Raw genomic sequence first — 16,011 nt, 5'->3', positions numbered from 1 at the left:
CCCCTACCCCCAACCATCACCCCCTTCTCTCTCCCTTCATCTGGCTCCCCTCCCTGTAGTGTTCCCTCACTCCATGCACCCCCACCCAGCCTCTGAATAAAGCTATATCAATTCTGCCAGCCTCAAATCTCCCATGTGCTCATTAGAATGATTCCTGGGGAGATGAGCCCATTTCCCCCCCACCCCCATTCCGCTCCACAGGAGTGTTACCAAAACAGGTACTCTATACAAACAGGATTCTAAAAAAACCTCATGTTTGCTTGCAATGAAAGTAACAAAGATATTATTACCACCATCCCGAATTAGGCTAGTGTTGACTCTCTTCCATGTCACTGAGCAGCCATGCTTAATCAAGAAAGTGGAAAGTTAAGCTGCCTGCAAAATTGTTTACCCTTTTCCGGTAGGAATTGGAAGAACTGCCAATTAGTTGAAGCATTTTCAGGGAGTACTGAAACCCAGAAGAGCCTGGAAATTCATTGCAAAGAAAAAATGGGTGTTCCTGACTGGTAAAATCAAATCTTTTCATGTGCATGTATACACGCGCACTCCCACGCACAGACACACACACACACACACACACACACACATGTTGCTGAAATTTGCCCTTTGGGTATCAGGGTGTTTTGGGGTTTTTTTGAGTTTTTCGTTCTTACCTGAAGTCTATATTCCTTCCCCTCCCTTTTATCCTTGCAAAGCAAGTTTCTGAAATCAAAGCAAAGTGAAATAATCAAAGCCCCAGGAATTTGAATCTTGTGTACAGCAATCAAATATGTTGCCCTTGTGATGCCCGGGCATAGGCTACAGAACCCCTCCCAAAATGACTGGGGGTGGGGAGGCTCTTTAGGCATCTTTGAGAATAGGAAAAAGCCTATATTGCTATCTACTATAACTGCTATTATAACTGAGGGGAGAGGAGGTTCTTCTCCACAGAAAATTGCTAATACTGATCAATAGATGTGGGGGATTAATGCACAGTCTCATCCCACATACTTCCTCCTCTCTTTTCTCTCCTTCCCTTATTTGTCTGTCCTTTTCCTCTCTCTACCTCTCCTCCTTTGTTCTCTGTCCTTATTTGCCCCCAGTACTTCTTACTGTCTCTTTCCCTTTCTCACTTTCATCCCCTTGCTCTTCTTTCTTTTGTCTCTCTTTGATTCTGTCATTCCCTCTCTGACTACTTTGGAATCTTCTCTACCCTGGTCCCCACCCCACCCCACCCCCTTCCTCTTTTCCTACTCTGTATGTCCACTAGGTCTCTCTTCTTCTACTTTCTATCTGTCCTCTCCATTTCTCCCTTGTCTGTCCTTCCCCCTTTCTCAAGCCCCTACCCCTTTTCTCTCTTGTTCTCCTGGACTCCTCATCAGCCTCTCTGTCACTCTCTTTACTTCCTTTGCTCCTGCCCTTTCTCTCTCCCTTTCGCTGTCATCTCTCTCATTCCCTCTAAATTTGTCTCAGGGTGTCTCTGTGTCCTCTCTGGCTATCTCAGTCTCTATCCTCTTCCTCAATCCCTCTCTCCCCTACTCTTTTTCACTGTCAATCTACGCCAACCTCCGTCTGCCAGTCCTTTGCCCTCTTGCCCCCCCCCCCACACCACCCTTTCCTCTCTGTTGTTCACTATCTTCTTGCCTCTCTATATCTTTCTTTCCCCACACTCTGTCTCTCCCTTCCCAGTTATTCCCTTTCCTTCTCTGTCATTCTCTAGCTCCTTCTCTCTCACTGCCCCCCTCTCTCTCCCATATCTATGTCTCCCTCTGTGGTTCACTTTTTTGGTTGTATGTCTCTCTTGCTTTACAGACTCTGTCTCCTCAGTCTCTCCATCTCTGTGTCTATCTGGCACATTCCAGGCTCTAGCTCTCTCTGCATCTGTTTCTTCCTGTTTCTTCTCTTTCTTCCACTGTGTCACTTGTCCTCTCTCTCTCTGTGTCTATCCTCCGTCTCCATTTTTAGACATCTCAGGCCCAGTCTCTCTCCCAGTCGCTGTCTGTCTCTTGTGTGATTCTCCCTTTATTTTACTTTGCCTCTGGGTGCTTCTCTCTGGATCTCACCCTCTTTTCTCTCTGATTCTTTTTCCTTCTATCCACTCCTCTTCCCGCTCCCTCTATTGCTCTTTCCTTCTTTTTGTGTCTTCCTCTTCCTCTCTATCCCCTCTCTACCTTACTTCTAGTCTCTGTCTCCTTCTCTTTTGCTCTCCCCATGGACCCAGAGCCCAGAATGAGGGAAACTTCAAATACCTTCCCCATCAGGTTTTCCCTCTTCTCCCACCCCCTCCCCCTTCCCCTTTCTCTCCCACTCATTCCCTTTCCCTCCATTCTCTCTCTAGGCATATTTCTCTCCTCCTTCCCCCTCTCTACTTCTTCCTTCTCTACCCTTCCCAATTTTCATCCCCACTCTCTTCTCCACTTCTATCCCCGCCTTTCCTGGGTTCTCCCCTCCCCCTACACCTCATTTACCATTTACTTACTGGATATCTGGTCTAGGTTTCTTTTTACCTCTAGTCTTCTCCTCCCAGCTGGTGCGCTCTCTCTCTCTCTCTCTCTCTCTGTCTGTCTCTCTCTCTCTCTCACTTTAATATCTTTCCATGATTTTTTCTCCCTCTCCCTTCTCCATCCCTTTCTCATTGTCTCCTCTTTCTCCCCTCCTGTCCTCCTGTCCCCTCCCTCTCCTTGCTCCGTCCTCTTGCCATCCCCTGACTCTTCCCCTGGCCTCTTCACCTTTCCCGCTTTTCCCCAACTCCATCCTCCCCTGAGACTCTTCCCCCCGCCCCCACTTTCCTGACTTTTCCATTACCTACTCTCTCATACAATCCCCTCTTTCCTTGCCACACCCACTCCCCTCCCTTTCCCTTCCTTCCTTCCCTCTGCATCCCCCCTCTCTTCTCCCCTCCCCTCCTTATCTTCTTTCCCAGGTCTATCTCTTTTTTTATTCACGCCTCTCAACCTGTTTTTCCACTTCCCTTTTTCCTGGAGCGTCTACGGAGGACTCTGGCACTGCATTTACACTCTTGGAGGGCAACAGCAATCGCACATCCAGGATCAGCCAAAGGAAAGAAATCCCTGGCTTCTCCTTGGACAGGGGAAATGCGGGAAAGAGCCTCGCAATGGACAGGCTTGCTTGAAACAACAAAGGACCTCCGCCTTCACCCAGGAGTTTGCTCAGCGGAGCAAACACGAGTCGATCCAGAGACATTCTCCAGAACACAAAAGGGTCTTCCAACCTCACTTACCAAAGGGATCAGGCAGACATTAGGGCAAAAGCCATGAAAGGGTTCAAGTCAACAAAATCGAGTGCCTGCCGCTCAAGAAAAGCAGCACAGGAAGCGCCGAGGCTCAGAGCTCACAAAAGACCGATAGTGAAAAAAAAGACAGGGTCCTTTTCCAAGGGGCTGAAAGGTTTACCTCGGAAGTTGGAGCAAAAGCAGTTCAACTTTTCTCCCAGGAAAACCCAGAGAAACTGAAAGGAACCACCCACCCAGCAACGGCCAAGCAAAGATTGTGATTGGACGACGGACAGGTCAGTGAAAGGCCCAGTGGAGGATTCCAACTTCCTGAGCTGCAGAGGGGCGTGTGTGGGAGGGACCACAAGCCGGGGGTGGCTGCTGGCCCCAGATAGCAACACCCCACTTCCACCCGGGGAAAGGCAGGACCAAAGGGAGAAACTTGCTGGCCCTTAGCGAGTGCCCAGGTGGCGGGCAACCTCGCATGCCTTCCTGACACGTTTTCCCCCTCGCCAAACTCCCCCGCCCGCTCCAACTTTCTCCCTCGGCTGGCCCTCTTCTCCCTCCAACACTTCCCTTTTCTCTCCCTTTCATTCTCCTTTCCCTCCTTCTAGCCATATGACTCTCCTCTTTGCCCCTCTCTCGACCTCTTTCTAGTCTGTCCTTCGCAACTGTCATCCCCTCTCTCTTCTCCTTTTCTATGCCCCCCTCTTTCTCTTGCTCCTCTCCTCCCTCTTTCATTGCCACACCCACTCCCCACCCTTTCCCTTCTTTCCCTCTGCATCACCTCTCTCTTCTCCCCTCCCCTCCTTACCTTCTTTCCCAGCTCTCTCTCTCTTTTTTTATTCACCCCTCTCAACCCGTTTTCCCACTTCCCAGGTCACAAGAGACTCCAAGGAGGAATCCTGTACGCGATATACACTCTGAGAGGGCAGCAACAACCGCACATCCGGGATCTACAGTGAGAGCAAAGAAATTCCTGGCTACTCACTCCTTGGATGGGGGAAATGCTGAAAAAAGACCCCCGAGGTACAGGGAGCCCTGAACCAGCATTGGCCCGCTGCTGATACCACCGCCTTCACCCAGGATAGTTTGCTCCCCGGGGCAAACACCACTTCACCCAGAGATGTCCTCCGGAGCAGAAAGGGGTCTTCACGCCTCATTTACAAAGGGGATCAGGGAGAAATCAGGACAAAAGTCCTTAAGGGGTTCAAGTCCAAAAAACCTTGGGCAATTTAATGCTCAGGAAAAGAACCACCCAGGGCGCTGAGGCTCACAGAAGATTGATGGTGGAAAGACAGTCATTTCTCAAGGGGCAGCAAGATTTACCTCCCAAGTTGGAGCCGGGGGAGTTCCATTTTCTCCCAGGAAAACACGGAGAGACTAACAAGAACCGCCCACCTAGCAACTCCCAGATTCTGGTTGGACAACCGTCAAGTCACTTCCACAGCGCGGACAATTCCAATGGGCCAGGGTCGGGGGGAGCGGCTGGGAGGGGGAGGGACACCTGACAGGGAGGACCCCTCACGGCCTGGCCGCAGGTCCCAGAAACCCAACAGCCCACCTCCACCCGGGGAAACCAAGCACCCAAAACGAAAACTTGCTGACAATTGGCGAATGCCCAGGTTGCGGGCAACCTCGAATACCTTCCTCACACGTTTTCCCCCTGGCCAACCTCCCCCGCCCGCTCTAACTCTCTCCCTCCCTCCCCCTTCCCCTTTGCTCTCCCTCCAGTCCTATTTCTCTCCTCTTTACCCCTTCCTCTTCGCCTTTTCTACGCCCCACCCCTCTTTCTCTGGTCCTCCCTCCCCCTCCACACGCTTATACTTTTCCTACTCCGTAGCCAGTCTAGGGGTCTTCAGCCCTCTAGTCTTCCCCTGACTCTTCCCCCGGCTTCGACACCTTTCCCTCTTTTTCTCCAACTCCATCCTCTCCTGACTCACCCACACACACACCTTTCCTAACTTTTCTTTCATCTTCCTTTCCAGTTCCTTTCTTTTTCCTACTCTCACCACCGCCTCTCTTCTTTTACTGCTAAACCCACTCTTCTCCAGCTCCCTTTCTCTTCTTTCCCTTTGTTCCCTCCCTTCTGTCCTCCTCCTTCCCCCAGTGTTATCTTTTTTTTCCTCTGTCTCTTTTTTATTGTCCCCTCGCACTCCCATTCCCCTCTTTTACTTTCTCTCATTTTCTTCCCCCTCTCCTTATTTTTCTCCATGGGATTTGTGTGAGATGAAATTGTCCCAGCATGCTCCTATTAGTAACTTCCTGTAGAAAAAATGTGGTTCGGAGCCCTCCACTAAGAGAGATCAATATTTCTCCTTTTGAAGAGTAGAAGAAACCCCCCCACCCACCCACCTCTTAGTATAGGCCTTTGATAGTCTTCTCAAATGTGGCAAAAGAGCCCCCCTCCCCTCCTGGTTCCCATGGGAAGAGGTTTGGTGTCCTAATTCCTATGAGAGAAGCCTCAAAACTTACCCGTTAGAAAAGTTAAAATACATGATTACTAAAACCCAAGAACTGTTATATAATGCTGCAAAAATCCTTCCACAGCCCTACAAACTACAAACCTAATGAGTAACTCCTATAAGCTTGAAAGAGTTGAGAAAGATTAAGGAGGATAGAGAATGGAGGGTTGAAAAGATACTCCATGATGGGAAAATGGACATGGGGCACTTTGATGGATCTCCATAAAATCTGAGTAAATCTGGGTACCTCTCTGCCCTCTCAGACTCTGGAGCCTCCCTTCCTCTCTCCCCCCTACCCCCAACCATCACCCCCTTCTCTCTCCCTTCATCTGGCTCCCCTCCCTGTAGTGTTCCCTCACTCCATGCACCCCCACCCAGCCTCTGAATAAAGCTATATCAATTCTGCCAGCCTCAAATCTCCCATGTGCTCATTAGAATGATTCCTGGGGAGATGAGCCCATTTCCCCCCCACCCCCATTCCGCTCCACAGGAGTGTTACCAAAACAGGTACTCTATACAAACAGGATTCTAAAAAAACCTCATGTTTGCTTGCAATGAAAGTAACAAAGATATTATTACCACCATCCCGAATTAGGCTAGTGTTGACTCTCTTCCATGTCACTGAGCAGCCATGCTTAATCAAGAAAGTGGAAAGTTAAGCTGCCTGCAAAATTGTTTACCCTTTTCCGGTAGGAATTGGAAGAACTGCCAATTAGTTGAAGCATTTTCAGGGAGTACTGAAACCCAGAAGAGCCTGGAAATTCATTGCAAAGAAAAAATGGGTGTTCCTGACTGGTAAAATCAAATCTTTTCATGTGCGTGTATACACGCGCACTCCCACGCACAGACACACACACACACACACACACACACACATGTTGCTGAAATTTGCCCTTTGGGTATCAGGGTGTTTTGGGGTTTTTTTGAGTTTTTCGTTCTTACCTGAAGTCTATATTCCTTCCCCTCCCTTTTATCCTTGCAAAGCAAGTTTCTGAAATCAAAGCAAAGTGAAATAATCAAAGCCCCAGGAATTTGAATCTTGTGTACAGCAATCAAATATGTTGCCCTTGTGATGCCCGGGCATAGGCTACAGAACCCCTCCCAAAATGACTGGGGGTGGGGAGGCTCTTTAGGCATCTTTGAGAATAGGAAAAAGCCTATATTGCTATCTACTATAACTGCTATTATAACTGAGGGGAGAGGAGGTTCTTCTCCACAGAAAATTGCTAATACTGATCAATAGATGTGGGGGATTAATGCACAGTCTCATCCCACATACTTCCTCCTCTCTTTTCTCTCCTTCCCTTATTTGTCTGTCCTTTTCCTCTCTCTACCTCTCCTCCTTTGTTCTCTGTCCTTATTTGCCCCCAGTACTTCTTACTGTCTCTTTCCCTTTCTCACTTTCATCCCCTTGCTCTTCTTTCTTTTGTCTCTCTTTGATTCTGTCATTCCCTCTCTGACTACTTTGGAATCTTCTCTACCCTGGTCCCCACCCCACCCCACCCCCTTCCTCTTTTCCTACTCTGTATGTCCACTAGGTCTCTCTTCTTCTACTTTCTATCTGTCCTCTCCATTTCTCCCTTGTCTGTCCTTCCCCCTTTCTCAAGCCCCTACCCCTTTTCTCTCTTGTTCTCCTGGACTCCTCATCAGCCTCTCTGTCACTCTCTTTACTTCCTTTGCTCCTGCCCTTTCTCTCTCCCTTTCGCTGTCATCTCTCTCATTCCCTCTAAATTTGTCTCAGGGTGTCTCTGTGTCCTCTCTGGCTATCTCAGTCTCTATCCTCTTCCTCAATCCCTCTCTCCCCTACTCTTTTTCACTGTCAATCTACGCCAACCTCGGTCTGCCAGTCCTTTGCCCTCTTGCCCCCCCCCACACACCACCCTTTCCTCTCTGTTGTTCACTATCTTCTTGCCTCTCTATATCTTTCTTTCCCCACACTCTGTCTCTCCCTTCCCAGTTATTCCCTTTTCTTCTCTGTCATTCTCTAGCTCCTTCTCTCTCACTGCCCCCCTCTCTCTCCCATATCTATGTCTCCCTCTGTGGTTCACTTTTTTGGTTGTATGTCTCTCTTGCTTTACAGACTCTGTCTCCTCAGTCTCTCCATCTCTGTGTCTATCTGGCACATTCCAGGTTCCCATTCGAGCTCTCTCTGTATCTGTTTCTTTCTGTTTCTTCTCTTTCTTCCACTGTGTCACTTGTCCTCTCTCTCTCTGTGTCTATCCTCCGTCTCCATTTTTAGACATCTCAGGCCCAGTCTCTCTCCCAGTCGCTGTCTGTCTCTTCTGTGATTCTCCCTTTATTTTACTTTGCCTCTGGGTGCTTCTCTCTGGATCTCACCCTCTTTTCTCTCTGATTCTTTTTCCTTCTATCCACTCCTCTTCCCGCTCCCTCTATTGCTCTTTCCTTCTTTTTGTGTCTTCCTCTTCCTCTCTATCCCCTCTCTACCTTACTTCTAGTCTCTGTCTCCTTCTCTTTTGCTCTCCCCATGGACCCAGAGCCCAGAATGAGGGAAACTTCAAATACCTTCCCCATCAGGTTTTCCCTCTTCTCCCACCCCCTCCCCCTTCCCCTTTCTCTCCCACTCATTCCCTTTCCCTCCATTCTCTCTCTAGGCATATTTCTCTCCTCCTTCCCCCTCTCTACTTCTTCCTTCTCTACCCTTCCCAATTTTCATCCCCACTCTCTTCTCCACTTCTATCCCCGCCTTTCCTGGGTTCTCCCCTCCCCCTACACCTCATTTACCATTTACTTACTGGATATCTGGTCTAGGTTTCTTTTTACCTCTAGTCTTCTCCTCCCAGCTGGTGCGCTCTCTCTCTCTCTCTCTCTCTCTCTCTCTCTCTCTCTCTCTCTCTCTCTCTCTCTCTCTCACTTCAATATCTTTCCATGATTTTTTCTCCCTCTCCCTTCTCCATCCCTTTCTCATTGTCTCCTCTTTCTCCCCTCCTGTCCTCCTGTCCCCTCCCTCTCCTTGCTCCGTCCTCTTGCCATCCCCTGACTCTTCCCCTGGCCTCTTCACCTTTCCCGCTTTTCCCCAACTCCATCCTCCCCTGAGACTCTTCCCCCCGCCCCCACTTTCCTGACTTTTCCATTACCTACTCTCTCATACAATCCCCTCTTTCCTTGCCACACCCACTCCCCTCCCTTTCCCTTCCTTCCTTCCCTCTGCATCCCCCCTCTCTTCTCCCCTCCCCTCCTTATCTTCTTTCCCAGGTCTATCTCTTTTTTTATTCACGCCTCTCAACCTGTTTTTCCACTTCCCTTTTTCCTGGAGCGTCTACGGAGGACTCTGGCACTGCATTTACACTCTTGGAGGGCAACAGCAATCGCACATCCAGGATCAGCCAAAGGAAAGAAATCCCTGGCTTCTCCTTGGACAGGGGAAATGCGGGAAAGAGCCTCGCAATGGACAGGCTTGCTTGAAACAACAAAGGACCTCCGCCTTCACCCAGGAGTTTGCTCAGCGGAGCAAACACGAGTCGATCCAGAGACATTCTCCAGAACACAAAAGGGTCTTCCAACCTCACTTACCAAAGGGATCAGGCAGACATTAGGGCAAAAGCCATGAAAGGGTTCAAGTCAACAAAATCGAGTGCCTGCCGCTCAAGAAAAGCAGCACAGGAAGCGCCGAGGCTCAGAGCTCACAAAAGACCGATAGTGAAAAAAAAGACAGGGTCCTTTTCCAAGGGGCTGAAAGGTTTACCTCGGAAGTTGGAGCAAAAGCAGTTCAACTTTTCTCCCAGGAAAACCCAGAGAAACTGAAAGGAACCACCCACCCAGCAACGGCCAAGCAAAGATTGTGATTGGACGACGGACAGGTCAGTGAACGGCCCAGTGGAGGATTCCAACTTCCTGAGCTGCAGAGGGGCGTGTGTGGGAGGGACCACAAGCCGGGGGTGGCTGCTGGCCCCAGATAGCAACACCCCACTTCCACCCGGGGAAAGGCAGGACCAAAGGGAGAAACTTGCTGGCCCTTAGCGAGTGCCCAGGTGGCGGGCAACCTCGCATGCCTTCCTGACACGTTTTCCCCCTCGCCAAACTCCCCCGCCCGCTCCAACTTTCTCCCTCGGCTGGCCCTCTTCTCCCTCCAACACTTCCCTTTTCTCTCCCTTTCATTCTCCTTTCCCTCCTTCTAGCCATATGACTCTCCTCTTTGCCCCTCTCTCGACCTCTTTCTAGTCTGTCCTTCGCAACTGTCATCCCCTCTCTCTTCTCCTTTTCTATGCCCCCCTCTTTCTCTTGCTCCTCTCCTCCCTCTTTCATTGCCACACCCACTCCCCACCCTTTCCCTTCTTTCCCTCTGCATCACCTCTCTCTTCTCCCCTCCCCTCCTTACCTTCTTTCCCAGCTCTCTCTCTCTTTTTTTATTCACCCCTCTCAACCCGTTTTCCCACTTCCCAGGTCACAAGAGACTCCAAGGAGGAATCCTGTACGCGATATACACTCTGAGAGGGCAGCAACAACCGCACATCCGGGATCTACAGTGAGAGCAAAGAAATTCCTGGCTACTCACTCCTTGGATGGGGGAAATGCTGAAAAAAGACCCCCGAGGTACAGGGAGCCCTGAACCAGCATTGGCCCGCTGCTGATACCACCGCCTTCACCCAGGATAGTTTGCTCCCCGGGGCAAACACCACTTCACCCAGAGATGTCCTCCGGAGCAGAAAGGGGTCTTCACGCCTCATTTACAAAGGGGATCAGGGAGAAATCAGGACAAAAGTCCTTAAGGGGTTCAAGTCCAAAAAACCTTGGGCAATTTAATGCTCAGGAAAAGAACCACCCAGGGCGCTGAGGCTCACAGAAGATTGATGGTGGAAAGACAGTCATTTCTCAAGGGGCAGCAAGATTTACCTCCCAAGTTGGAGCCGGGGGAGTTCCATTTTCTCCCAGGAAAACACGGAGAGACTAACAAGAACCGCCCACCTAGCAACTCCCAGATTCTGGTTGGACAACCGTCAAGTCACTTCCACAGCGCGGACAATTCCAATGGGCCAGGGTCGGGGGGAGCGGCTGGGAGGGGGAGGGACACCTGACAGGGAGGACCCCTCACGGCCTGGCCGCAGGTCCCAGAAACCCAACAGCCCACCTCCACCCGGGGAAACCAAGCACCCAAAACGAAAACTTGCTGACAATTGGCGAATGCCCAGGTTGCGGGCAACCTCGAATACCTTCCTCACACGTTTTCCCCCTGGCCAACCTCCCCCGCCCGCTCTAACTCTCTCCCTCCCTCCCCCTTCCCCTTTGCTCTCCCTCCAGTCCTATTTCTCTCCTCTTTACCCCTTCCTCTTCGCCTTTTCTACGCCCCACCCCTCTTTCTCTGGTCCTCCCTCCCCCTCCACACGCTTATACTTTTCCTACTCCGTAGCCAGTCTAGGGGTCTTCAGCCCTCTAGTCTTCCCCTGACTCTTCCCCCGGCTTCGACACCTTTCCCTCTTTTTCTCCAACTCCATCCTCTCCTGACTCACCCACACACACACCTTTCCTAACTTTTCTTTCATCTTCCTTTCCAGTTCCTTTCTTTTTCCTACTCTCACCACCGCCTCTCTTCTTTTACTGCTAAACCCACTCTTCTCCAGCTCCCTTTCTCTTCTTTCCCTTTGTTCCCTCCCTTCTGTCCTCCTCCTTCCCCCAGTGTTATCTTTTTTTTCCTCTGTCTCTTTTTTATTGTCCCCTCGCACTCCCATTCCCCTCTTTTACTTTCTCTCATTTTCTTCCCCCTCTCCTTATTTTTCTCCATGGGATTTGTGTGAGATGAAATTGTCCCAGCATGCTCCTATTAGTAACTTCCTGTAGAAAAAATGTGGTTCGGAGCCCTCCACTAAGAGAGATCAATATTTCTCCTTTTGAAGAGTAGAAGAAACCCCCCCACCCACCCACCTCTTAGTATAGGCCTTTGATAGTCTTCTCAAATGTGGCAAAAGAGCCCCCCTCCCCTCCTGGTTCCCATGGGAAGAGGTTTGGTGTCCTAATTCCTATGAGAGAAGCCTCAAAACTTACCCGTTAGAAAAGTTAAAATACATGATTACTAAAACCCAAGAACTGTTATATAATGCTGCAAAAATCCTTCCACAGCCCTACAAACTACAAACCTAATGAGTAACTCCTATAAGCTTGAAAGAGTTGAGAAAGATTAAGGAGGATAGAGAATGGAGGGTTGAAAAGATACTCCATGATGGGAAAATGGACATGGGGCACTTTGATGGATCTCCATAAAATCTGAGTAAATCTGGGTACCTCTCTGCCCTCTCAGACTCTGGAGCCTCCCTTCCTCTCTCCCCCCTACCCCCAACCATCACCCCCTTCTCTCTCCCTTCATCTGGCTCCCCTCCCTGTAGTGTTCCCTCACTCCATGCACCCCCACCCAGCCTCTGAATAAAGCTATATCAATTCTGCCAGCCTCAAATCTCCCATGTGCTCATTAGAATGATTCCTGGGGAGATGAGCCCATTTCCCCCCCACCCCCATTCCGCTCCACAGGAGTGTTACCAAAACAGGTACTCTATACAAACAGGATTCTAAAAAAACCTCATGTTTGCTTGCAATGAAAGTAACAAAGATATTATTACCACCATCCCGAATTAGGCTAGTGTTGACTCTCTTCCATGTCACTGAGCAGCCATGCTTAATCAAGAAAGTGGAAAGTTAAGCTGCCTGCAAAATTGTTTACCCTTTTCCGGTAGGAATTGGAAGAACTGCCAATTAGTTGAAGCATTTTCAGGGAGTACTGAAACCCAGAAGAGCCTGGAAATTCATTGCAAAGAAAAAATGGGTGTTCCTGACTGGTAAAATCAAATCTTTTCATGTGCGTGTATACACGCGCACTCCCACGCACAGACACACACACACACACACACACACACACACATGTTGCTGAAATTTGCCCTTTGGGTATCAGGGTGTTTTGGGGTTTTTTTGAGTTTTTCGTTCTTACCTGAAGTCTATATTCCTTCCCCTCCCTTTTATCCTTGCAAAGCAAGTTTCTGAAATCAAAGCAAAGTGAAATAATCAAAGCCCCAGGAATTTGAATCTTGTGTACAGCAATCAAATATGTTGCCCTTGTGATGCCCGGGCATAGGCTACAGAACCCCTCCCAAAATGACTGGGGGTGGGGAGGCTCTTTAGGCATCTTTGAGAATAGGAAAAAGCCTATATTGCTATCTACTATAACTGCTATTATAACTGAGGGGAGAGGAGGTTCTTCTCCACAGAAAATTGCTAATACTGATCAATAGATGTGGGGGATTAATGCACAGTCTCATCCCACATACTTCCTCCTCTCTTTTCTCTCCTTCCCTTATTTGTCTGTCCTTTTCCTCTCTCTACCTCTCCTCCTTTGTTCTCTGTCCTTATTTGCCCCCAGTACTTCTTACTGTCTCTTTCCCTTTCTCACTTTCATCCCCTTGCTCTTCTTTCTTTTGTCTCTCTTTGATTCTGTCATTCCCTCTCTGACTACTTTGGAATCTTCTCTACCCTGGTCCCCACCCCACCCCACCCCCTTCCTCTTTTCCTACTCTGTATGTCCACTAGGTCTCTCTTCTTCTACTTTCTATCTGTCCTCTCCATTTCTCCCTTGTCTGTCCTTCCCCCTTTCTCAAGCCCCTACCCCTTTTCTCTCTTGTTCTCCTGGACTCCTCATCAGCCTCTCTGTCACTCTCTTTACTTCCTTTGCTCCTGCCCTTTCTCTCTCCCTTTCGCTGTCATCTCTCTCATTCCCTCTAAATTTGTCTCAGGGTGTCTCTGTGTCCTCTCTGGCTATCTCAGTCTCTATCCTCTTCCTCAATCCCTCTCTCCCCTACTCTTTTTCACTGTCAATCTACGCCAACCTCGGTCTGCCAGTCCTTTGCCCTCTTGCCCCGCCACACACACCACCCTTTCCTCTCTGTTGTTCACTATCTTCTTGCCTCTCTATATCTTTCTTTCCCCACACTCTGTCTCTCCCTTCCCAGTTATTCCCTTTTCTTCTCTGTCATTCTCTAGCTCCTTCTCTCTCACTGCCCCCCTCTCTCTCCCATATCTATGTCTCCCTCTGTGGTTCACTTTTTTGGTTGTATGTCTCTCTTGCTTTACAGACTCTGTCTCCTCAGTCTCTCCATCTCTGTGTCTATCTGGCACATTCCAGGCTCGAGCTCTCTCTGTATCTGTTTCTTTCTGTTTCTTCTCTTTCTTCCACTGTGTCACTTGTCCTCTCTCTCTCTGTGTCTATCCTCCGTCTCCATTTTTAGACATCTCAGGCCCAGTCTCTCTCCCAGTCGCTGTCTGTCTCTTGTGTGATTCTCCCTTTATTTTACTTTGCCTCTGGGTGCTTCTCTCTGGATCTCACCCTCTTTTCTCTCTGATTCTTTTTCCTTCTATCCACTCCTCTTCCCGCTCCCTCTATTGCTCTTTCCTTCTTTTTGTGTCTTCCTCTTCCTCTCTATCCCCTCTCTACCTTACTTCTAGTCTCTGTCTCCTTCTCTTTTGCTCTCCCCATGGACCCAGAGCCCAGAATGAGGGAAACTTCAAATACCTTCCCCATCAGGTTTTCCCTCTTCTCCCACCCCCTCCCCCTTCCCCTTTCTCTCCCACTCATTCCCTTTCCCTCCATTCTCTCTCTAGGCATATTTCTCTCCTCCTTCCCCCTCTCTACTTCTTCCTTCTCTACCCTTCCCAATTTTCATCCCCACTCTCTTCTCCACTTCTATCCCCGCCTTTCCTGGGTTCTCCCCTCCCCCTACACCTCATTTACCATTTACTTACTGGATATCTGGTCTAGGTTTCTTTTTACCTCTAGTCTTCTCCTCCCAGCTGGTGCGCTCTCTCTCTCTCTCTCTCTCTCTGTCTGTCTCTCTCTCTCTCTCACTTTAATATCTTTCCATGATTTTTTCTCCCTCTCCCTTCTCCATCCCTTTCTCATTGTCTCCTCTTTCTCCCCTCCTGTCCTCCTGTCCCCTCCCTCTCCTTGCTCCGTCCTCTTGCCATCCCCTGACTCTTCCCCTGGCCTCTTCACCTTTCCCGCTTTTCCCCAACTCCATCCTCCCCTGAGACTCTTCCCCCCGCCCCCACTTTCCTGACTTTTCCATTACCTACTCTCTCATACAATCCCCTCTTTCCTTGCCACACCCACTCCCCTCCCTTTCCCTTCCTTCCTTCCCTCTGCATCCCCCCTCTCTTCTCCCCTCCCCTCCTTATCTTCTTTCCCAGGTCTATCTCTTTTTTTATTCACGCCTCTCAACCTGTTTTTCCACTTCCCTTTTTCCTGGAGCGTCTACGGAGGACTCTGGCACTGCATTTACACTCTTGGAGGGCAACAGCAATCGCACATCCAGGATCAGCCAAAGGAAAGAAATCCCTGGCTTCTCCTTGGACAGGGGAAATGCGGGAAAGAGCCTCGCAATGGACAGGCTTGCTTGAAACAACAAAGGACCTCCGCCTTCACCCAGGAGTTTGCTCAGCGGAGCAAACACGAGTCGATCCAGAGACATTCTCCAGAACACAAAAGGGTCTTCCAACCTCACTTACCAAAGGGATCAGGCAGACATTAGGGCAAAAGCCATGAAAGGGTTCAAGTCAACAAAATCGAGTGCCTGCCGCTCAAGAAAAGCAGCACAGGAAGCGCCGAGGCTCAGAGCTCACAAAAGACCGATAGTGAAAAAAAAGACAGGGTCCTTTTCCAAGGGGCTGAAAGGTTTACCTCGGAAGTTGGAGCAAAAGCAGTTCAACTTTTCTCCCAGGAAAACCCAGAGAAACTGAAAGGAACCACCCACCCAGCAACGGCCAAGCAAAGATTGTGATTGGACGACGGACAGGTCAGTGAAAGGCCCAGTGGAGGATTCCAACTTCCTGAGCTGCAGAGGGGCGTGTGTGGGAGGGACCACAAGCCGGGGGTGGCTGCTGGCCCCAGATAGCAACACCCCACTTCCACCCGGGGAAAGGCAGGACCAAAGGGAGAAACTTGCTGGCCCTTAGCGAGTGCCCAGGTGGCGGGCAACCTCGCATGCCTTCCTGACACGTTTTCCCCCTCGCCAAACTCCCCCGCCCGCTCCAACTTTCTCCCTCGGCTGGCCCTCTTCTCCCTCCAACACTTCCCTTTTCTCTCCCTTTCATTCTCCTTTCCCTCCTTCTAGCCATATGACTCTCCTCTTTGCCCCTCTCTCGACCTCTTTCTAGTCTGTCCTTCGCAACTGTCATCCCCTCTCTCTTCTCCTTTTCTATGCCCCCCTCTTTCTCTTGCTCCTCTCCTCCCTCTTTCATTGCCACACCCACTCCCCACCCTTTCCCTTCTTTCCCTCTGCATCACCTCTCTCTTCTCCCCTCCCCTCCTTACCTTCTTTCCCAGCTCTCTCTCTCTTTTTTTAT

General features: G+C 49.8%; 1 protein-coding gene across 2 annotated transcripts; it reads left to right on the top strand.

Moving 5' to 3' along the window:
- The first annotated feature begins 1,696 nt into the window (after window positions 1-1,696).
- Window positions 1,697-15,509, top strand: LOC130456225 (uncharacterized). 2 transcript variants are annotated; one of them, XM_056809896.1, is made up of 2 exons: window positions 1,697-3,507; window positions 4,091-15,509. In XM_056809896.1, exon 2 carries the CDS (start codon window positions 6,920-6,922, stop codon window positions 7,913-7,915), a length of 996 nt encoding a protein of 331 aa, XP_056665874.1. In that variant the 5' UTR covers window positions 1,697-3,507; window positions 4,091-6,919; the 3' UTR covers window positions 7,916-15,509. Both variants share the same exon structure in this region, with proteins under 2 accessions (XP_056665874.1, XP_056665875.1).
- Window positions 15,510-16,011: the final 502 nt, after the last annotated feature.

Source organism: Monodelphis domestica, chromosome Y (assembly GCF_027887165.1).
Source record: "Monodelphis domestica isolate mMonDom1 chromosome Y, mMonDom1.pri, whole genome shotgun sequence".
Taxonomy (NCBI): Eukaryota; Metazoa; Chordata; class Mammalia; order Didelphimorphia; family Didelphidae; genus Monodelphis; species Monodelphis domestica.
The sequence above is the reverse complement of the archived record's forward strand: the minus strand, read 5'-3'. Positions and strand labels throughout refer to the sequence as shown.